The sequence below is a fragment of the Adelges cooleyi genome, unplaced genomic scaffold, assembly GCF_023614345.1.
Source record: "Adelges cooleyi isolate 19-005CV unplaced genomic scaffold, UGA_ACOO_1.1 ACOO_flye_CR_arks_rails_tigmint_CR_PRNA_9, whole genome shotgun sequence".
Classification (NCBI taxonomy): domain Eukaryota; kingdom Metazoa; phylum Arthropoda; class Insecta; order Hemiptera; family Adelgidae; genus Adelges; species Adelges cooleyi.
In genome coordinates, this window is record NW_026096579.1 from 17,203,997 (window position 1) to 17,228,032 (window position 24,036).

The 24,036-nt window shown below is 28.0% G+C and overlaps 2 protein-coding genes and 1 long non-coding RNA gene across 3 annotated transcripts; 1 reads left to right on the forward strand and 2 right to left on the reverse strand.

Moving 5' to 3' along the window:
• Positions 1-2,264: 2,264 nt before the first annotated feature.
• LOC126846320 (phospholipase A1 VesT1.02-like) lies at positions 2,265-10,828 on the reverse strand. Its single transcript, XM_050585632.1, has 8 exons — positions 10,789-10,828; positions 9,400-9,412; positions 9,160-9,300; positions 7,931-8,079; positions 7,234-7,479; positions 5,200-5,397; positions 4,947-5,118; positions 2,265-2,348 (listed from the first exon to the last, which is right to left on the reverse strand). Exons 1-8 carry the CDS (start codon positions 10,826-10,828, stop codon positions 2,288-2,290), a joined length of 1,020 nt encoding a protein of 339 aa, XP_050441589.1. The 3' UTR covers positions 2,265-2,287.
• A 2,020-nt stretch (positions 10,829-12,848) lies between these two features.
• LOC126846554 (retinoblastoma-binding protein 5 homolog) lies at positions 12,849-16,304 on the reverse strand. The gene is made up of 10 exons (XM_050586122.1): positions 16,171-16,304; positions 15,860-15,923; positions 15,691-15,716; positions 15,445-15,617; positions 14,603-14,831; positions 14,226-14,518; positions 13,999-14,152; positions 13,574-13,786; positions 13,148-13,340; positions 12,849-13,075 (listed from the first exon to the last, which is right to left on the reverse strand). The coding sequence occupies exons 2-10, from the start codon at positions 15,876-15,878 to the stop codon at positions 12,993-12,995; spliced, it is 1,383 nt and encodes a 460-aa protein (XP_050442079.1). The 5' UTR covers positions 15,879-15,923; positions 16,171-16,304; the 3' UTR covers positions 12,849-12,992.
• A 4,152-nt stretch (positions 16,305-20,456) lies between these two features.
• LOC126846721 (uncharacterized) lies at positions 20,457-22,265 on the forward strand. The gene is made up of 3 exons (XR_007686920.1): positions 20,457-21,187; positions 21,254-21,442; positions 21,509-22,265. It is a non-coding gene; the product is annotated as an uncharacterized LOC126846721 (long non-coding RNA).
• Positions 22,266-24,036: the final 1,771 nt, after the last annotated feature.

The window sequence follows — 24,036 nt, forward strand, 5'->3', positions numbered from 1 at the left end:
CAATAATAATAGTATAATTTATTACCTACTACTAGTCCAGTGGCACCAATCTAGCATGTCTGTATGTGCAATCGCAACACAATATTATAGGGGTGGGCAGGGGAGTGGATGTATAGATCATGGTAAAAGCTGAGGACCATTGCCTTTTAAATTAAATTAAGAACTTTTAAAATTATACTCCAAAATTACTATTTTGTTGTCTAGGCCATGTACAATATGTGGTTTAAAACAGTTATATGTTACTATTATTTACTGTAGCTTCAATGTGGAGCTTAGAAGGTATCGTTTTTACAATGATGTGTTTTTTTTGTGCACTCTCGCAATATCTTGTAAGCTACTAAACCGTTTTTTTTTCATGTAGCAAGTCAGAAAATTATAGATGTGAAACCAATTTGAAATAAATACACCATTATTTAACCCTTACCCTAGGAGTGGTAAAAACTTTCCCCTTTTGTTATGTTAGTAGTTGACTACTTATGTTGACAACGGATTTTTTATATTTTGCTTTATTAATGTAAAAAATAGTATTTTAATATGAAATATTCTTCACGATTTGTGCACAGAATTGTTATATATTTGTTTTCCACCAAAATTTACTCATAATAACCTAAAACTTACATCAGTTAAGTAGCAAAAAATAAGTCGAAATTTTACATCGCAATATACCACACAATTTAGGATCACTGGGTTAAACTATTGAAAAGTTAAACACAGAAAATAAGTCTGTCGTTTGATCAGTGGGAAAAAAATTTGTTAAAGTGAAATGTATGTCGTGTACACACAATTTGATAGCCGAATAAGTCAGAAAACCCCAAATCGATAGACCACATTATTGGGTTGTGAATATTTTGGTAATATTAGCTCACCACAATAAATGAAAGCATATATATATATATATATATATGAAAATGAGGACAGGCAAGGTTGTTAGTAAAAGACAAAATTTAAAAAAAAATTCGGCACTATTTGACATAAGGAGATGAGTGATATTCCCACAATAAAAATGTTAATTATACAAATGCAGATTGTATTCAATTCAGGGACACTGTAACCACATGATATCATGAAAGTGGGTTCGCTAAGTGTATCAGGTAACTTCTAAGTATATCAATTATATTACCTGTACATATTACACACATCTTGAATAATATTATGCTAAATTATATTATTAGTAAACGGTCAACAACGCCAACTAAAATATATTTCATATATATTTTTATAATTATGTTTCAGCATTTATTCGTTTAAAATCTATGTATAAATATAATATAATACCATTTAAATATTTTACTGTTACGTGCATTAGACAAGGCTTAAAAAAAATATGTTACAAATTATTATTATAATAATTATACATACAGTAATTGTATATAATTAATATAACAATATATATTAGATTATTTTCTAAATTCGACACACGATTATATGACACATTAATTTCGTTAGGATAGGATTAAAGCAAGAGTATGTGTATAACAGTGTAAGACAGGTTTTTGGTTCAAGAGAAAATGTCACACGCGAGGCTTGGTTAAGTAGAATTTAACTCGTCTACTTAAAAAATGAAAGGCGATTTTGAAAAAGTGAGATTTAAAGGATATATTTGACTTGACATTTTGACAGTTTTCCAAAGATACATTCCTGTATACCTATCGCATATTCGGTGTTTGACCGGTACATAATTGTAGAAAACAAAATAATATAATGTATATCGTGATAACTGATAATAAATATAATTTTTAAAAATATATTTTCCAATTGTTTAGCTCAAATAAAATTATAGGTAGTAGTTTTATAATGACATTTATAACTTTATCCAGACAGAGGAAAACAATTTTTTTGTCGAAAAATAGTTAATACTTTAAATATAGTTTCAAAGCAGTTCTTGTTCTAGTTATTACGTTCATGTAAAGCGATTATAACTACTTTGGAATCAAATAATTTTAATGTTTAACAATTTTTTTTAAATAAACAATTTTCAATTCTTTTGTGTCTGGGAAAACATTAGTTTAACATTTTCTATAAATAATCCCCACTTATACTGTAGTTTTCCAACTGAATTGGTTATTTTTGTAGTTTTATAGCAAAAAAAAAAAACGAGACTTCTTGTGGTAGTAGAAATATAAAGTTATACCAAAAAACATTTTAACAGCGAGTTATAAATAAATAATTTATTCTTAAATCTACTTAAAAGTAACGTAACAATCAGTTAACAATAAACATATATTAAAAATATTTAAACATTACCAAATTATTTTGTTGTCTTCTAAGGAAAAGGTTTTTCTACTTACTACTCGAATGGACAAGTTTTTCGGCTAATTTTGTACTGAACACAGAAAGTACCTTTTGTCCTGAAAAAATAAGTTTTGTTTATTTTCATTTCTAAAACAGTATTATTAATATATTTATTTATTTAATGAGATATATAAAAAAATGCAATATTGATGAACTTGTTTTTTTTTTGTATTTTCACTTTTTTAATATAGTGACATTTTTATACGAAAAAACTGTAGGTTTGTTATTATTCATGTTTATAAGTAGGTTACGCCGCCTTCCTAAAACTGGATAGAGTTAAGTATTACATATTTCCCACCGCTTTTACCTGCAGTGTCTAATTAAATGTATATTCGTATTTCCTATTTTGGCAAAACTTATAAGCCAAACAAATGCAGTAACATCTTTAATTGAACACAATAAAAATTACCAGTTAAGTGTAATTTTTAGACTGCGATAATTGATTTTTGTTTTATTTTGAAAAATAGGTTGTCTTAGCTTAAATATCTAAAAAGGAAGTCACCCGAGTCATACTATATTTTTAATGCAGTATGCTTAATTGAACATCTAAAAATGAATTTATTTATTTAGGGTAAACGCCCAAGATGGCTCAAGTACAGTTGGTAACAGAATATTACTTTACAATTAATGCATTAACAGTTAACATAAATCATAATGAATAATAGAATACAATATAATAACTAATAGACAAGAACAAGTAAATTGTAGAATTAGTTTAAATAAAATACAATAAATACCCTAAAACTTAACGACCAAGTTACATGATAAAATATACATAAATAAAAAAACATTAAATATGGCTGAAAAACACGGGTTTAAAGGATATAACTCACTAACATTAAACATTTAACATTGGAATACCACTCCAAGATCTCGAACAATACTAATTTCCTCAATACGATCACCAAAAAAATGATATACATTATCAATTAAATAATCTAAAAAAGATATTAGTAATACCATCAGGTCCAGGGCACGGATCACAGTCAAGGGAATTAAGAGCATCAAATATCTCACTAACAGTGAAAGTAATACGGAGCGATTCTATGAATACTGCAAAAATGTAATTTTCAAGATCCTAACCGGATATAGGATGTGATATATATAGATAATTAAAAACCAATTTTATGCGTTCCTAAGGAAATATTCTGATCTTCATAGAAAATACAAGAATAATTTAAAAACGCGTTTGCAAGTAATAAATAAATAGTTTTTACTAATTTATGTATAAAATGGCTAGTGTGGTACTCCGTGCCCAGTTTCAAATTCGATAGCCGTAACTTGAAATGGAAGTAAGTCGTACCTAATAAAATTGCTTCAAGTACAGTGTAATACTGTAACTACACTGTGGACAAAACTGTTTTTGGAATTGTTTAGTTTTTACCGTTAAAAGAAACGGATATTAGTAAATAGTATCTTAACCGGTGGTACAATTAGGGGAGTGGAAAGGTAGTCGGCCTAAGCCCATTCAAAAAGCTAATTATACACTGCGAATAATCAAACGATTTGAAGCTAATTATATACTTTATATACTTATAAAAATCGAAGTCCATTCAATGAAGGTTTTTTCAATAAAACCAGTCTAGAGAAATGCTATGTACCTATTTAAATCCCATTTACAAATTGTATAATGAAAATATGAATCCCAAAAAACAACGACTTCCATCGGCTGATTGTTTAAATGCTTTTCTTTAACTCGCTAACTCGTACGTTTGTACGGGTATTTTTCAAATTTTGCAAAATTCATTTAACCCACTTCCTGATGTCGTAGAGGGCTGAAACTTGGCACAGACACTAATTTTGGACGACAATACAATATCCTGCAATAATATTGAGACTAGGATAACCTGGTCGCCCTACACAGGGTCATTTCTCTAAAATGTCATGTTTTTTCAAATCTTCTAAAATGAATTTAATAATCTATTCACCAATTATTAAGTAGGATAATTAATAGAACTAAAAGGTAAAAAATAAAATAAAATAATAAAAAAAAACTTTTTTAAAAACGTACTTTTCTAAAAAGTAGTAAAAAAGTGAACTAAAAAGTAAAAAATAATTTTACTACAAGAGCAATTTACCAATTGTAAAAAATTGCAAAATTGTAGCACATTTTATTCAAAATGTCAATTACTTTGAAAACAACCGCAGATAATGTTGAACATCTATAATTTTTGACTAAAAAGAAAAGCGTGGGTCCTATTCAACAAAGTCCAAATTCATCGAGTTAAGTATTATTAAATGTATGTGTCACACAATAATATTAAACCAAATTTAAATTACAAAAAAAACTTACAATAAAAAACATTATCTGATAAATTCACGAAGGAACTCTGTTGAATAGGGCCCACGCTTTACTTTTTAGTCAAAAATTAAAGATGTTTAACATTATTTAAAATTGTAGTTAATTTGCGGTCGTTTTCAAAGTAATTGACATTTTAAATAAAATGTGCTACAATTGATTTTTCTTGTAGTAAAATTATTTTTTATTTTTTAGTTCACTTTTTTACTACTATTTAGAAAAGCGTGTTTTAAAAAAAGGTTTTTTTTTTAGTCTCTCTCCTATTTTCGCGTTGACTTTGACGAGGGTGTGACAGTGTGATAACATATGTATATTTTTTAATATAAAAACAATTAAAGTAATAAATGGGTATTACCTTTCTGGAGTGTGCAAGCCCATGGGTACGAATACAATCTGTTTTGAATTTTTCGGGAGAAGTAATGTGTCGCAGGAATCCGTACAAGGAATACCGAGGAAATGAACTCGGTTCTTGACGAGCGATTCCGCAAAGTAACAAGTGCTCGTTAAATGACTACACCGACCTTGTCCTACGATCAACAGTTGTAACTTTGAATGACAAACGGATAGGTATGTACCCAAATGTAAAAAAAAGACAATGCATGTATTACGGATAATATTGGATTCTCTAGAGCAAACGGGTTGTAGGCGACCTCCGTTTACACAAAAGTCTACATCTCCAGTTCGTGGTGTATCTCCGTACATTCCAATGTTGGTGTGTATTATTTCGACCACGTTGGCGTCGTCTCTTGTCAAACGGAATTCGTCCGACGAAAACATTGACACGAGAGGTCTCGCCGGATCTAACCCTAGAGATCATAATATGATATATAAAGCGTGATAATAAAATATCATTTGCAATCTATAACATAATAACCACCAATTATTGTTAAGAGGGCGTCGCACCGGTGATTTTCAGTGGTAAAAACATGTTTAAGCAGACTGAAAATAACTCGCTTAATTTTGGTTTTAGAGTAAAAGCACCCATAATAAAATTAAAAGAAAACAATATTCCGGAGGGCAAGACAGTGCGTTTTTTTTAAAAAAATTCATTTTTTTGAAAAGTTACAGTCATTTAAAAATGTTAAAATAGTCGTTATTTCTAATCTATGTATTGAGCGTTATACTTGGAATACTGAAAAAAACGCACCATCTTGCCCTCCGGAATATTGTTCTCTTTTAATTTTATAATGGGTGCTTTACTCTAAAACCAAAATTAAGCAAGTTATTTTCAGTCTGTTTAAACATGTAGAGATGAAAAAACATTTTTAAATCGCTTTCAAGGATGCTGTGATAGTCCAAAAAATAAATTAACTACCGAAATAGATTCCTAGTTATTGAACTAATAATTACACATCACAGTTTAACCTTTAAATTAAGATTTTGTAAAAAATTGCCTATACTTTACTCCTTAAAAATGGGCGCTGCGACGCCCTCTTAATGCACATAAAACATAAATCGCTGGCCCTGCCATAAATTGTCAAATCGGGGAAGTTATGAATCATTTTTTCTTAGCAAGTCTAACATTTAAAAATACATCTGACGGCAATCGAATATATATAGTCTTAAGATGACGCGACCCTGCGTATTTATAAGGAGTTAAGTACAAAATGTAATATAATGCTAAAACGTTCACACTTGTACGAAGACACGGGAAAAATATATATTAATTAGTTATTTTTAGAAGAAAAAAACGTTTTACTAAAAACTAGATTATAAGACACTGGGTTTCAATAATTTATTATAAATTTGCTAGCTTCTCTGCAAGTTAAAAAATGTATATCCAATATCCCAAATTTGTAAAATCTATTACAAAATCATAGGCGCCCCCCTGAATTTTCAACTGCGGGCACCCATGCACTAAAGCTGCTCGGTTTCTTTGCAAATTGCATTTTCCAAAATATATGTTTTTATAAAAAAAAAAAGCGACGTGACCTTCTCTTATTCATTTTGAGATTGCGTTTGATATTACTTCTGATCAATTGAAATAAGTTTATACAAACGTATCCAGTATTTATTGAGTATATTTACATATTTTTTTTTGTAACTGCTGAAGTTTACTCGATAATTTAACGACTTACACAGAACCATAAAGCGCTGGCAATTACTTCAAAACAAACATTGTAGCAAATTGAGAGGAGCTTAGGTATGCTTAGCACACCCACTCTTTTGAAATAAGCACCCTCAAAATAATTAAAATTGTTTACATTAAGTTAGCTCTAAGGTAGCATTATTGAGTAATATTTAGTAATTTTTTTTAGCATTCGGAACTTCTGTTTAGAGTTTACTCTTATTATTTACTTTACCGTAAATCGCTTAGAGTAGGATAAGGTGATAGAGTTCCTCGTTCGTCTCAGAGCAAATTTTTTTAAATTTCTATCCACGTATCATTCCTAGATCTTTTGGGAATTCATTTGGACCCCACACTGACTTCCCGCCAAGCTACGTGCTTGTTTCTATTTATCTATGTCACCGAGGTCATCGTTGATCGATACAAAATAAAATATATTTTCTATGTAAAATATAACATTAATAATTAATGATTTGAACTAACCGACTTATCTGGTTGCCTTATCTTAATTATTATTGTAAAAACTATAATAGCGCTCGCTATGACTATGTAATTATTATTTTGCTTTGTTTACCGATGATTTTGTGCTGTCTTAATGTCAAATGGTTACTAATCATTCCGCATAAGTGTGCGCCTAAACTATGTCCAACACAGTGTATATTAAAAGCGGAAGCACCGGAGTATGTAAGATGGGAGTAGAATTGAGCAGCACATAGACTTACTAAGCGCATGTTGCTCAACGATGACAGGTAACAAGGGTACCTTGTCAAAGGCATCCAGTCTACAGTGAACACGTTAAAGTCTCCACGTTTTAGATACGCTGCAAATAAACATAATTATTAATTTTGTTTTTATTTAAATAAAATTCAGTAGAACAGTAATGGGGCTGTTTGTAATCAAAAGGAAAATAAAAGTAGCTATACGGCAGAAGTAGTTTGGGGTTAACGCTATAATAACAGAAGTCTTCGTCCTACGGGTTCATTTGATTGTCAAGCACTAAATCTTGAGAGATTAAAGATATTGGTTCCTAGTATAAATATCGCAGCCTAGATTATAATATACGAGACAGAGAAAATTGTAATTTAAATACTTTTTTAAAATCTAAGGACCTAAATTGTTTACTATAATCTTGACTTAATGTAACACAAAGTAGCGTAGGCATTAGCAGTAAATGCATGTTTTTAGTGGTTATTATAAATAATCTATTTATTATGAATACTAGCTCAATGATTTTAGTAATTATTTATAATTATGTTTATGTTTCTAGTTACCGTTTCTAATGATTGTCATATGATTTTGATTTTCCGCACCGTTGAAGCCGTGAATAATTATAACGTTCAATTTGTTGGGATTCCATCCACTGTAGTGCAAAGGTTGTTTATTTTTCAAGTCTATATGAAATCGTCGCTTTGTACGGCCACTATTGTAAATATTAAACCGCGAAAAATGCAAATTTAAAATGTATTAGATGCATAATGCATACATATATACAGGGTGATATATATTTATCGTATATCCACTCAATGTCACACGAATTTTTAACGTTTTCAAACCCCTCCCAGACTAATTATTTTTATATTAGCTTTTCAAACTTGAGTGGTAACTTTTTAAATTAAGAATATTTTGCTAAACATATTGACTGGTTGATGACCAGTTTAGAACAACTATTTTTAAAGTTATAATAAGAGTTTAAAAGTTAGGACGGGGTGGGAAGTGCGCTCAGATAAAAATAATACTACACTCCGCCTTATTTCCTGCCCTAAACTTAAAACTTTAAAAACAGTTATCCAAAACTGGTTATCGACCGGTCAACATTTTTAGTACATTATTTTAAATTTAAAAACTAAATGAAATGTATGCGTTACCACTTATACCATTTAAGTTTTAAAAGTTGATATACAAATAATTAGTTTTGGAACATACAAATTTGTGGAAAATAGAAATCTCATTATTTAAAATATCTATGAAAAAAATGAATTAATTAAACTCATTAAGACATCCATATAATGTATAATATATTGTTAGAAAACAGTTTTATAAAAGTTGTATGCCAAGTTTTATCATTAAAATTTAGTTTTAAAATCATCTAAGAGAATTAAAATTCTATAACGTATGAGAATAGAAATGTACAGCTATTAAACCTCTCTCTGTTCTTCTTAATTGATATGATTTGTTTGGAGAGAATACGAATGCATTAAAAAAATATCGGCTACTCGAATAAATCCAACTCTCAATCATTTACTTGAATTTAAAATGAATAATTATCGGGTTATGGCGTCACTTCGAAATAATAACTTTTAATTCCAAAACTGTTTAAAATGGCCAAACTATTATTCATGTATTGAACTGAGAACTGTATAATTCAAATGTATTATAATTACATTATGTTTTAGCTTAAAAACTATTTTTAAGAAATGTGCTCTTTATTGATTTTGAAAATGCAAATGGTGGTAATATATTCTGATTTATAAATGTTAGCTATATTGAGATACTTTCTTACCTAGTGTACAAAAAAAATGTCACATCAGAATTAGGACAACTGGTCGATAATTTCAATTTACAGTTCCAATAAGACAAATCTTGTTGAGCCCCTGAAACTTGTTTACGAATTATTACATTAAAATGATTTATAGGATTTACCCTTCATACCTAGTTATAAATGATAATACTATACTACTTAAGTACCTACACACAAGTGTTAATATCATAATAGCATTTATGCTACATTATCTTATGTTACCTTCGTTGTGTAGCTAATCAAAATAAAAAATAAAAACGGTTTTATAGAATGTACATAATTTAATTCGTGTAAAAGTGTGTTTAATCCATTTCTAATTCCTAAAATTAATATCCGTGTAAGGTGCGCACGGGTAATCGGATTAAACACACTCTTACAAGTGTACAGTCCAAAAAGAGATTTATACCTATGAACACAAACAATATAAAAACAGCAGTACTCATAAGTCGTATATCGAAATGTATGTATACTATGGAATCCCCACATAGGCTATACTGCATATTGCATAATAACAGATACATTGAAGTATTGAACAATCCAAATTACATAAGATGTGTATTAGTATTGTGTGTGGCTGCACCATAGTAAAGAATGTGCAAACATTTAAAAATAATATAAATTTGTTTAGTCTAATTATTAACTTAACTCGAATAATTTTCATTAACTCGATAGTAAAAATTACCGTTGATGACACAGAACAGCGTTACCATAAGAAGTTTAATAATTACAATGTATTCTTTTCTCATATTTTTTCATCCGAAAATGGCATTTGATGTTTTCAGCAGACACCAGTGTATAACGACGTATAATTTTATTAAAATTCTGAAAAAATACAGTGTAAATCAATTTATTAGTTGTAATAAGAATTATACCCTCGAACACAAAAAATATAAAAATAGTAGTACTCATACATTGAAATGTTTGTATACTACAGTAATATACATATGGGCTATATTCTATAAGTGCATACTGCTGACTGCATAATAAATAAGGATCGCCTCATTGAACCGCCAAAATTACATAAATTGTTATAACTCATCTGTCGAAAAAAGTGTTACAAAATAAAATGTGCGAAATGTGTACCTTAATGTGCAAATATATTATAGGTTTATAAGTTAGTTATGTATGTACACTCCTCTGGCTCAAAATACAGAAAAAATATTTCTCTGCATACAGAGAGACCAAAGAATTGATGTATAAATCTTTAATTGAAAATAGAAATTAAATATCATACACACTCTTAAAGTCATTAACGAAAACTTACTAAAACTACTTATATTTAATTTAGATTTAAAAAAAAACGTATGCAAACTAGATATTATAATTATTTTTCTGAATATATACGTCTTTTGTTATTGTTATTAGTTTAAAGTCGTTTATGTTATTTTTAAGTTTTTGACAAACTCAGAAATAATCATGTTAAAATCATAAGTGTAAAAAAAAACATATTTTTTTAAGATTTTTTTGGAAAAATGTCAAGCTTTAAGAAAATAATTTAATTTAAAAAAAAAAGTGCAGTAAATTAAGTTTTTGTTCATAACTTTAAAAGCTCGACTAAATCTGACTTCCCTTCAAAAATTTCCTGTTTACAAGTCAAAATTGTCAACTTACATGAAGCTTTGTGCGTATGTGATTTGAATTTGGATGCCATTTTAATTGTACTTAGGCGCCAAATGCCGCCGACCATTATAAAATTTATATTAGGTTTTCTAACCTCACAATATGACTATAGAAATTGTATTTTTACACAAAACACTTTAACTGCGGATAAACGTTAAGTTAAACAGCAGCTAAAACGATTTTTACAAATATTTGTATACTAGTGTGTATATTGAGTTCAGTTTAACCTATCTCGGCACTGCGGCAAAAGAAACTGTGACTATTTCCATCTTAGATTTATGTATACCTAGATACGGTCGATTTCATTAGAGCCTACACAAATTTTTCACAGAAACAGAAAAACCGTACATCTTTTTAAACAGATACTTTTTACATTAGTTACGCCTTACTTATATTGCCGTATTCCCCTACTTTTTGTTATGGATAAACAAGTACAATTCGTAAAAAAAAAGAAAACAATACGAAACTCATTTTTCAGAATTGTTTTTTACAATAATAGAATATATACCTAAACCTATTTTAATGTCCAAGAGCATTAGTTGTACATTTTGGATTTTTTTTTATATACAATTTAATTGAGTTAGGTCAGAAAGAATCTAAGCCTGCACAGAATTTGAAAGTAGCAAATAAATGTACAAAGTTATTTTATTGATTTTTGATCAATTTTTTTTTTAATTTTTGTATTGAAGTACCAACTACTGTCTACAAGTGATCAATTTAACCCAAGATACTCATGTTCTCTTAAAATAATTGCAATTTTGTGGTTTTTCTTTTTGAAAACACTTTAGTTTATGTTATTTTGCAATAACAACATTTTTTATTTTTTCCCAAGGCTCAAGTTTTTAAAATTTCAATGGATCAATTAATATAGGAGCTCCGATCTAGGAAGTGCAATTATTTGAGTGGTATGGAAATTGAAAGAGGGAATTTTGTTTTAATAATTCTCGCAATAACTCTCAAAAGTGGCGTCTTGGTATACCCTAAGTAAAAACTGGATATTGGAGGGGTGTGGAGCTACCCTTTATTTTAATTTTTTTTTTGACATTTCCAAAATATTTAACACTATCAAAATTAAAACATTGCTGCGAATTAAAAAAGAATACTTTTTATTAGTTAGTCAACCGCGGGGGGGGGAAATATATTTGATACTACTTCTCCTTCTTGAATAACAACTAAACACGATTTCTAATCCATAGATACCTATGCAAACGTAGAACTATAAGAAAGATTCGGTTCAGCGGTTCCAAAGATGTTGTCTATGCACATTACACGGTTTCAAAAAAAAGTCACACTACAAACCAATATTTGTAAAATTCTACAATTTCAATACAATTAAGTTTCCAATTGTACACCGAAGCTATTATAATGCAAGCCCAAAAGACAAACGTTTTCAAAATGCTCATCATTCATTCTTAATTTCTATATTCACCTTAAATTATTATTGAACTGTCAACTAATCACTAATGTATTCTTCTTATTCATTCATAACATAGCAATTATTTTGTAAATTAATTTTCTTTTTTGAGTAAACGTACAAAAAGAATTTTTTATAAAAAAAAACAAATTAAAAATGTAAGTACTAGGGGCTTAAAAATGAATCAATTCCTTGAAATATATCATTTTTGTACAAAATCAAATAATCTGAACTGAACTATATTTGACTAGGATGATATTTTTAGGGAGTTAATTAATAAGTATTATTTATTATTTAATATACTACCTGCTTAATCGAGAGCTCAAAAACCGAGGTTTTTTATCTTCATCAAAGAAAAAAAATGACAATCCCCCAACCATGAAGTTTATACTTCAGTTTAAATTAACGGATGTGTAGACAATAGTTTATACAGTTTATGATATAATACAAAACATTTGTTTGAAAATAAGGGCAAACCATTCGCAAAGGCCAAAGATTAATATTTCTAAAATAAATAATTTACTATATTATTGTGATATGTGTTGAAAATTCATATTTTTTATAATAATACAAATTTCAGCAGAAGAAAGATTTGATAATTCCTAATAGTGAGTTTAATGAGAACTATCAACGCAATAAAATTGTATAATACAATAAGAAATGGCAACATACTTATATCATAATAAGAAAATATACAATATAATACAAATATAAAGATTGTTTTACATTACATATTATATTCACATAATATACATTTTTTTTTTTTTTAATACATAAATAATTATTTTAGTCCTCGTTTTGTACCTTTTTTTCCTCCAGTAATTTGCTTTTCTTTTGTTTTGTTACTTAGCAAAGGATGTAATTCTAAAAAAAAAAAACAACAAGATAAGTGCTTTAGAAATATAATTTAATTTAAACGTTTTCAAAAACACAAACCGTCAGTGATGTTATCGAGTGGAATATCAAAGGTGCGACAATTTGACGAATTAGAAGATACTGGAGGTGGCGGCATATCAGGTTCTGGATCTTCAATTTCCGGAGCGATAGGTAAAAACATAAGAGCTTCGTTTGTTCCTTCTTCATCGGAGCTACAAAATGCTGCTATTGGTTCAGCATTTTCTACATCCACCTAATAAAAAATATTAAAAACTTGATTACCATTATTAATTACCCAAAAATTTGTAGTAGAAACAACAAGTTTTTTTTTTTTACTATTAAAAATACACAGATATACTAAAACAATTAAAAAGTATTTTTAGCTATGCTATTTTAAATAAGAGATTCTGTTATACATCAGTTTCAATACATCAATATAGTATTTATTGAGTATAATATTATGTTGTAATTAAAACTAGTACTAACTTCAAAATCTTCATCACATTGCTGCACGTCTTTTGTAACCGATTTGTCTTCGTCTTCTAAATCAAACTCGGATTCCCGTTCTTCAAACTCAACATTTTCATCGAGCTCTTTAAAATCTGGTGCAAACGCAGACCAGTTTTCTACTTGATTTTGAGCCCACACAGACACAAGGCCACTTGATATACTGGTAATTATAGCTCGAACTGGATGCCACTTAAAAAAAAAAATTTTATTACTATTTTACAATAAATAATCTAGCTAAAAACATAGAATGTTACACATGAATAATTTTAATCTTGTCAAGATGGCCTCTGTGAAATGGCCAGAAGAGAATCCCAAAGATGCTATCCTGATTGCGCTACGTAAGTCGATAGGATTTCAACAAGATAAAGTAAAAATCTTTTATCTCTGATCTTAATACTTACAACGACATCTAAAAGAAGTTCACCTTTTGTGCCATGTAATATTTTGACTAAATTTCCAATACTTTTTTCCCAAATATACAGAGCGTGCTGTCTAGCAGAACCGGCACAAATATATTCTCCGTCGCCGGAAAAACAACATTTCTTCCACATTGTTCTATAAAATATTATTATTAACATACTAGACCATAATGTACAACAATTTTATTGTAAGCGTTCGCTGTACACACTTGTTAACTAAATCCTGAAGTTTTTGAATTGGTTCAGTATCACCGTCTTTGCCTTTTTCCAATACGTGTTTAGCATCGTACACTCTAATAACACGGTCAGAACAATTAAGTAAAAAGCATTCTCCTCGTCGTGCAAATTCGATGCTTTTTATGCCGGTCATGCCAGTTGATACTTTAAACGATGCTTTTAGTTCAAGATTAGGACAAGTCAAAACCAATATTTTCCCTCGAGCATTTCCAGTTAAAATATATTGGCCTCGTCGATCAAACGACGCAACTATCATGAGATCAGACTAAATGAAAAATAAAAATGAAGATTAAAACAAGTAAAAAACATTTAAAAAAAATAGAACACAATAATGTTAGGAACAACTTACATCATCGTCTAACGGAACTATCTTGTGATGGCCGTCAATATCTACTAGTACGGCTGCGTGTTTCATAGGGCACACTAAAAATAAGTTTTTTTTCCTAGGATGGAATTGAACTTTTAATACAGGCGAAGGAAATTTATACATTTCTTCCCGTTCGCCGGTGAGTATATCCCATGTACAAACGTTGTTGTCAGTGGACGCACTTAGTAATTTTTGCCCGTTTCTCGACCAACTACAAAAATTACGTAATAGTCTTATTATTTGCTACACAAAAATAAAGTAATGATGTCAACTTAGCAATATTGTAACAAACAATTTGACCTTTTTGATATCTTTTAAGGAAATTGCTGTACTAAAAAAATGGGTTCCAAATAAAAAAAATTTTAAAATCGAAACAGCCATTACAAAGTTTGGCAAGAAGTTTTGGTTAAATACTTTTGGAGTTATACAATGTACATGTGAGCACAGATAAAAATAATTTGGGTAGCATTTATTTATTTTATTAAATTAAAATAATAAAAAGTATATTATTTATTTTATTCCATAAAAACATATTGTCAGTATTTAAATAATTTATTTAGAAAAAAACTGTGACTTTAATAATATTTATTACCCTAAGACATATTACTAAGATCAAATCCTCGTGAAACATTGTGTATATTATATTATTAATTTGAAATTACAACTTTAAATTGAATACAGTTGATATTAGTTTATTTATTTAGCACAATTGAAATCAATAATAAATGTATTTTAACAAGAAAATCATAATGTAAAAATGTCATTGAACTTTCAGAAATACCAAATAAAATGTACATTTCTTCAAATGATAAATGTATTATTACCTTAATGAACAAACAGGATGCATATGAGCAGTAATAATTTTCGCGATTCCTCGTGTTAAGAAATCCCAAATTACTATACGGCCATCATTGCAACCAACAGCTAATAATGTTCCATATTTATTAAACACACAAGTAACTGCTAATGATATACTATCAAGAACTCCATCAAATTCCTATAACATTTTTTTAATAATAAAATCACGTTGGTGCATGAACAATTTATTAAAACTGTAAGAAGTATATTACCTCAGGATAATTTTGTCCAAATGATTCTGTAAATAAAAATTTGTTAGGAATGTAATAAATGAAATGAACATTAATTTTTTTTTGACAAATTTGTCTAATTTGTCTTGTATTATACTATTAAATAGGTAAGTAAAGTTTAACAAAATGTTAAAAAAAAGTCATTTCTTACCAAGTAATTCCAAGTTCATTTTGATGTTGCAAGTAAATTGATTGAATATATTTTTAACAAATCCCTGTATAATAAAATTAAAAATAAGTAGGAAGTAAAAATTAAAATAATTTATTAAATTTCATTTGTATCGATCTTTAAACCATATACATTATGACAAATACCAAATAAATTGTTACTTTTGGTACAACAGAATACGATTAACAAAATAATAAAATTGCTTTATTATAGGAAAATCTGTAGTAACAGTAATCATTTGATTGAAAAATCCAATTTTACAGATCTAAATAAAAGATATGCCTAATACTTACTCAAGATGACATGTTAAAAAAAAAAATTGTCAGCAAAATAATAAGTTAGAAAATCATTTTTTTAAATATAATAACATATTCAATTAGTTCAAAATTACGTTGTATATTTCACCCAAGTATTATTTAATTCAATTTTTTTTTTAAAACAAGCAAAAACATATTATTATTAATAATATCAGTTTGATAACGGATTTATCAGCGTGGATTACCGACGAAGGAAACACGACAAAAGGTCGCCCGACAAAACGTCGCCGGACAAAAAATCGACAAAACGTCGCCGGATAAAAAATCGACAAAACGCCGCCGGACAAAACGCCACCCCTAAAAAAACCGCCTCTCAGTAGTGCCAACACTAACAATACTTGTATACAATATACGATTATTAATGGTGTTAGTTGTGCTGCCAGCATGACATATTATTAAGGAGTAATTATTAGCTAACGACTCAAACGAGGCTGTTTTTAAAAAATATTTCCAGATGGCATTTTGAAAGAGACAAAAAGTCCGAACGTATATTTTTCACCACCAAAAAAACGATATTTTATTATCTCTAGAAAACTGTTTACCTATTATTGAACTGTTATCTTTGTTTATTTTATAAATGCGTGTAGGTATCACCTATAATCTATATATTTTTTAGTACGTATTGCTAAGTGTATAGGTACAAAATGGAAGTTAATGTTTTAAAGTTGCCGCGCCGGATGAATTACCTGCCAAATATACCTTCTTAGGTACGAAAGTATACACAGCCCTGTTTTACTTCGTATATTTGTTATTCTTTATTAGTATTAAGTAAAATTATATTATTATTTATTAAAAAATGGTCTTAACAATGGCGGTTCTAAAAAAAAATATGAAATAACATTTAACCACTTTTTGTATCCATTGCATTTTTTTTTATAAATATATTCATTTAAAAGTATTCCCATTTTTGCGTATATATTAGTTTTAAAATTTTAACATAAGAACATTGAGAAAATTAAAAAGTAAGGGGAAAAAAAATGACTAATTAGTTCTTGTGCGTGTACATTTTGTTTTTGTTAAGTCAGTCGGCCGAATGGACTTGGGAACAATGACTTCGCTACACCCTTGGCCAGAAATTAAGTTAATTTGTTGTGTGTGAATTTTATTTTGTATTTTGTTTAGTTAACTGTTTGTTGCACCGGTGAGGCAATTCTAGTTTTAGTACTAATGATAACCGAAAAAGGAACTTTTTTAAATTATTTAAGTTTTCAAATTATCAACATTATACATACATTACACATTTGACACTACAGTAACTCTTTGGTATTACTAGGCAACCCCATTCATCCCTTTTGAGCTACTATATACACAAAAATTTAAGTAGGTATGTATGTTGTACATAGTATACAGAACGTGCAAAGAAGTACCCAAAAATGATTGGTGTTTGTTTGAATAAAAGTTTAATATTGTTATTAGGTAGCGCAGCATTTTTATTTTATTTAATAGATAAATCAACAAATTATTTTTGAAATAATAATATGTAGAGTTTAGAAATTAAGCCCTCGAAAATATTTGTTTGTAGTGATGAGTTTTTAATATTCAGTTGTCACTGGGTGTTAGGTACATTCTGTATAACTTATCTTCTTATAAACAAAACAAAAATTTAAAGCCACCGCTGACTGAGGCGTCCAATCAAATGGACAACAGAAGGGTTATGGGGTGGCGAAGGAAGGTGTTTGTTTTGACTAGAAACCTAATAAATCTCCAAAAATAGTCTGTAACCGTTGCGAATTTAATACATACAGAAATAATGGGATATTGACGATTTATAATATTATTGAAAATAATTTTCGTTTAAGTATTTCAATGTACACCGATAATTTTCTTTAAAAAAAACTCTATTATTAACATTTAAAGCGACGGAATTCCGTCTTTTTACATAAAATCTTGTAAGCAATATGTCTGTCATTCTTTGATTATTCTGAGGATGTCTCCGGCGGGTATAGGTTGTCCAAGAAAAAATCCGAATTTCAGTTATTTGGACATAATAATGTCCGTAACCAATGGTTGTCCAAAGTACATCCCATTCTATGCCTACGTATTTTATTTGTGGTTTACTACTATATATCCATATCATGACAATATGACACCAAATACCAGTGCCCCCACAAGCGAAGGTATCAGAGAGGTCTGGGGCCCTTATGTACAGGCCGTATTGGCGCATAGGCACTGTGCCTAGGGCCTATGAAAATGTGTGGCTACTATTTTTTAGTAATCCTTTATGTTTTTTTAAATTATTATTATAAGTTAATGTACAATATGTATACGTTAGCACAACACGTAAAATATTATGTATATAAGAATTTACAGACAAAAACAATTTATTACTCGTATTACCGCCAAAATATATTTCAAAAATGATTTTTAATTTGTTAAAATTCCATAATATCAAAAGAAAAACAAGTAATTCAAAGAATTACATTTTTTTTAAAAACATAGTGTACAAGATTATCAAAGATTATTTTGGGAAGTTGACGCTCTTGCTTCTGGACCCACTTCTAGAACCTCTGCTCTAATGGAGGATTTTACACAGCAAAATTGGCCGTTTTCGGTGTGTCACTGTGATATATCAACTCACAAATTTGGAATACATTATATCCAATGTGTTATTTCATCTACAACTAAAGCTGTCTAATAATTGTAGGTAGGGATATAATATCTCAGTTTAGGACATATGATATAGCTTCATTATATAAACACTATTATTATTGAAATTCATATTTTTATTTATTCCATTTTTATTAAGCATGACCTACATGATAATAATGACCCAGATACAGGGGCGACATTTCAGTTTTTCTTAGGGTGGGGCAACATTTTTACAAATATAAATATTTTTTCCAAAACACTTAGATTCAAAACAGTAATAATACAAGTATTATAAATCTTCATACCTATTATACTTGGTAGTCAGTTCAGACGGTTTATTATAGGGTAAGTTAATGTAGGTAGTTGCATAAAAAACAGATAATTTACGGCCTTATGTATCGAAAATTTGACCAGCCCATAAAAATTGACGCCACTGCCCAGATAGATTGATATATTTTTATTGATATTGATAAAACTATAACGATGTATCTAAATATCGATAAGTATAAAATATAATGTTATTAACATTATATTGCAACTGGATGATTGTATCGATATTAAATAATCAATAAACTCGAACTGTACGTACGCCCATTCCTAGTGCAGCCTGCATGAGATGATATCGATTCTTAATAAAAATATCGATATTTAAATATAGTTGATCATCTTGTTGTTGCGCTACCTTATAAGTATCCAAAAATATACATTGCCCAGTTAAGGGTTAAAAACGATTCATTGATTCGAACAAGACGGAAGACTCAAAATTAGTTGATCACCTATTTTTGATTCAGTTGACCGTCGAGTCAACGCCGGAGATCGTACAATATTACTCATGTTACTTTGGTACTAACGGTTATTAACTTAATGAAATGTAATGAGGTAACATATTTTAGACGTATATCAATGATAATTATTAATTTTCATAATTTTCTCAAACCAAATTATAATATGTATCATGAAAAATTAATTTACATTATATTTCAGTATTATTTAGTCCTACAACTTTACAGGTTGAATTCTAAAATATTGCAATTATATAAAAAAAAATTGTATTTAATCATCAGTACGAGAAGTATAATAAATGACGAAAACCGAATGCAATGTAGGTGACCTAGTACTTTTAGGGGTAAAAATGTATTCTGTTGTATAAAATATATATATTTTATAAGTTTTTAGACTTCTTGCGATATAAATTACTATAAAAGTTGTAAATAAATGCAAAAAGTGTTGAGAGGGAGCCCAATTGATGAACCCGGTATCACTCACTCCTGGGAACCGATCACGCTCGACCGCACCACATATAGTTTTTATAATGCGTTACATTTTTTCTTGGCTAGGTCCCCTCGCCAACCCGCGATAAGGAACTTCGTTCCAAAAATAATAGGAGATTTAAATCTAACAGATGCACATCATATTATTTATGTAATCAAATCTAAATATACTTAAATTACTTAGATTAACTATTGTTAGTTTTAAATATAGATATAAAAAACATTTATTTTCGGTGGAAATATATACTATACAGGGTGATCCAACTAACGTAAGACACTCATTTTCTCTGAAAGTATGAATATTTTGCGAATTTTTTTTTCCCTAAAATTTTAGGTACATATTTAGCTACATTTTTCAATATTTAGAAAAATTTTATCTTCAACCCTTATACGTTAAATAAGTACGAACCTCGTTTTTTCAAATGGGAACATATGTTTTAAATTCCATAAATATAAAGACAAAAAATCTAAAAAAATGTTAGCGTTTGAATTTTTAATTTTCATCCATTTGTTCGCTGTTTATGACTTTGTAAAGATTTGAATTTTTGTCTATATTTCTTAATAATTTCATTCGATTCGACAAAGACAAGTAGTTTTATTACGACGGTCATCACATCAAATATAATAATAATTTGATGTTAACGCATTCCGTATCATAATCAGATATAATAAATAACCATACATTATTAGACGAAAGGTAGACTGTTACGGATAACGGACTTTACACTTTAACCTAATCTAGCTGGAGCTAGTCATTAGCTGGTTATCTCGGATAACAATCTAGTATCTAAACTATGCATCAGTTACCACGGAATAATCGAGTGACCAGTACCAATAATATATTTTATTATTTGTACAAAATCACATTATATTTATTATTTGTACATAACCTCATCGCTAACAAATTTCGACTTCGAAGTTCACACGTTTTCCATTAGTGAAATGAGAAATTGCAAACTTAATTAAAAAATGTTAGTAAATTTACATTTTACTTTATAGTAAATATGATAGCATGCGTATTGTAGTTATGTCATAACTCGTTATTTTATAATTTTTTAAATATATCAATTGATAATATTTGCTCTCGACTTTATTTTGACGTTACATTCTTGGACACACCATTAATTTAATAGGTAAGTTTATTAAAGTTTAATAGATAATTTAATACAATACGAATTCAATTAGCTTTTTTATTTTAGGTTGAATGCTTTTTTCCGAAAATCTTTTATCATTTAAAAATCAATGTTATCATGTCAGAAATATCTATGGCGTTGAGAATAGGCTATACCAATTACTATGGAAATGTCTTTTCAATTGGACCCAAGACTGAAGACCTAACAATTTTATATCAAGGTGTAAATTATAAATATAAAGCATTAATTTAATAGGTAAGTTTATTAGAGTTTAATGGGTAATTTAATACAATACGATTTCAATTAGCTTTTTTAATTTAGGTTGAATGCTTTTTTACTGAAAATATTTCATCTTTTAAAAACCAATGTTATCATGTAAAATTGGTTTTGAGTATGACATATCAATTGCTATGGAAATGTCTTTCCAATCGGACCTAAGACCTTACAATTATATATCAAGGTGTAAATTATAAGTATAAAACATTTATTTCTAATGTGACATTTTTTCATGTGAATGTATAATATCAACACTAAGCAATTTGAATGAAAAGTGTGTTGTGTTAACTTAAAATAATTATTAATGCATGTATTTGTGTATGTGGGTTGATAATACTCATATACCCGTTTCATTTATTTTTAAAAATATCAGTAATTAATGTATGAATTTCATACTACTACATACAAGGAATCGCTTCTTGATTATACCAATATTTATAATAATATGTAAGTATATTATTTTTATTTGATTAAACTTATCTAAGGTAGTTCAAATGTCTGCTTTCAGTTTAGTTATTTCTTACAATGATATAACCCATATATTGTGTGTCTGACATACATTACGGATATTTTATCATAAAGTTTTAGCTATAACTGACACAGGTATTTGGCTATCAAAGTTAAATTTTATATTAAACTTATTAATATACAATAATTCTCTCTTTTAAAAAGTAGTAATTCTATTAATTTGTATTTAATGAATTCAGTAAATCAAGTAAATTATTTTTTTGAACTTGCCTAAGATAATTCTTATAGTTAATTTTATTTATTGAATTTTGATTTTGTTAGATTTGTTTAATTACCAACGATTGTTAAAAGAAAAAAATTTAAATCAGTATTATAGAAGTTGAACAATTTCAAATGTATAGATATTGTTTTTGTTTAATATTTTTGATTGAATATTTTCAAAATAGTAACATTTGTAATTTTTAAATTTATTGTTGTATTAATAATTAGTTTATGAATATTTTATTAGTTAAATACTTATGTTATCAGACAAAAGATTATTATTGTTCTTTAAATGTTATACTATACTATATATTTGTCGTTGAAATTTATCAACACAATTGTTTGACTATGTGTTATCAATGTTCAAATTTTGTAAAATACACAGTAAAAATTAATAAAAATTGTTTTTAACTTTTTAAAGTAGGAAAATTGTCGCATACGCATTACAGCAAATATTCTTTTAACCATTATTTGCATCATTAAAGGTAAACAAATTTTATTTTTAACAACTATGCATTATAAGTTAGTATAATTGATTTTATAATTATTTGTGTTCATACATAAATATAGTATACATGTATGTATGTGTATAAAATCGGACAAACTTGTCGCGTACAAATTCCATAAAATTTAAATCCTTAATAATGTGTTTTATTACAGAATAATTGTTAAATTTAGATACTACAATTTAGCTAAGGCTATTTTTGATTTAATATTGCCACTTTTACATAATCTTAGTAAAACGTACCCGTTATAATAGATTAATAATGTCAATACTTTAATTTGTATAGTAAACAAGGAAATATCAAATAATGGTTTTCTTTTTAAACAACTAAAATCTATTAAGCTTTTAATTTTCTAGATATTAAATAGTGAAGAAAATAATAAAAATAAGAAAATACTGACTATACATAAAATCAAAATAGCAGATTCAACTGTAAAAGAATTAACTTTTCAATTTGAAATTTTTGAAACAGACATATTTTATTATAAAGGCTTTAGAATCACTATTATTATAACATTATACACCTTATAAGTTATAATAATAATTAGTAAGTACTAATAAAAATATAAGAACATATAAACTATTTAATTTAATAGTTATTAATAAAATAAAAAAGACAAGTTCTGATAATTTAATGTTTGCGTGACACAAACCCTAACTTTATTTCTGAAGTTTAAGTATCACTGTGTGATTTTGTGTAATTGAGTCACAAACTATTGATCCATATTTTTATTAACGGGATCTTAATAAGAAATAACTTGACTTAAAAAAAAATGAAATATCAATTATGTTGAAAAATTTACCGTTACAGAAAAATCAAATCTTTTTTGCCAACAGGATGGGGAAAACAGAAAAAAAAGTAAAAGTACTTTAAATCACAGTTTGGAACTACCGGCTTAAATTAAGTTGATAATTAATACAATTTCAAACTTAACTGTGATTTTGTTGTAGGTTCCTAAAACACTGTTTACAAACATCTAGTCTTTAGACAACTTAATCATTTAAACACAGTCCACTTTATTGCATTATTTTTTATTAATAAAGTTGTTTATATAATAAAAAAAAGTTAGTTATAAATGTAAAATAAGCAACATTTTAAATATTTACTGTAGAATTAAAATAGTAAGCAAATTAAATCCAAAATTCCTTATTTAGTGTAAATTGTTTAAAACAATTATTTGAGCACAGAACATATTTTGAATAAATTGAACATAACTAAACAAATAATAGTAACGCTTCTCGACGCGTGTCTATTCAATGTATGCACTTATGAGATTGTAAGCCAAATTTTAAAGCTATTGTTTACTACCTATAAAAACTAAAAATTATAATTTTCAAA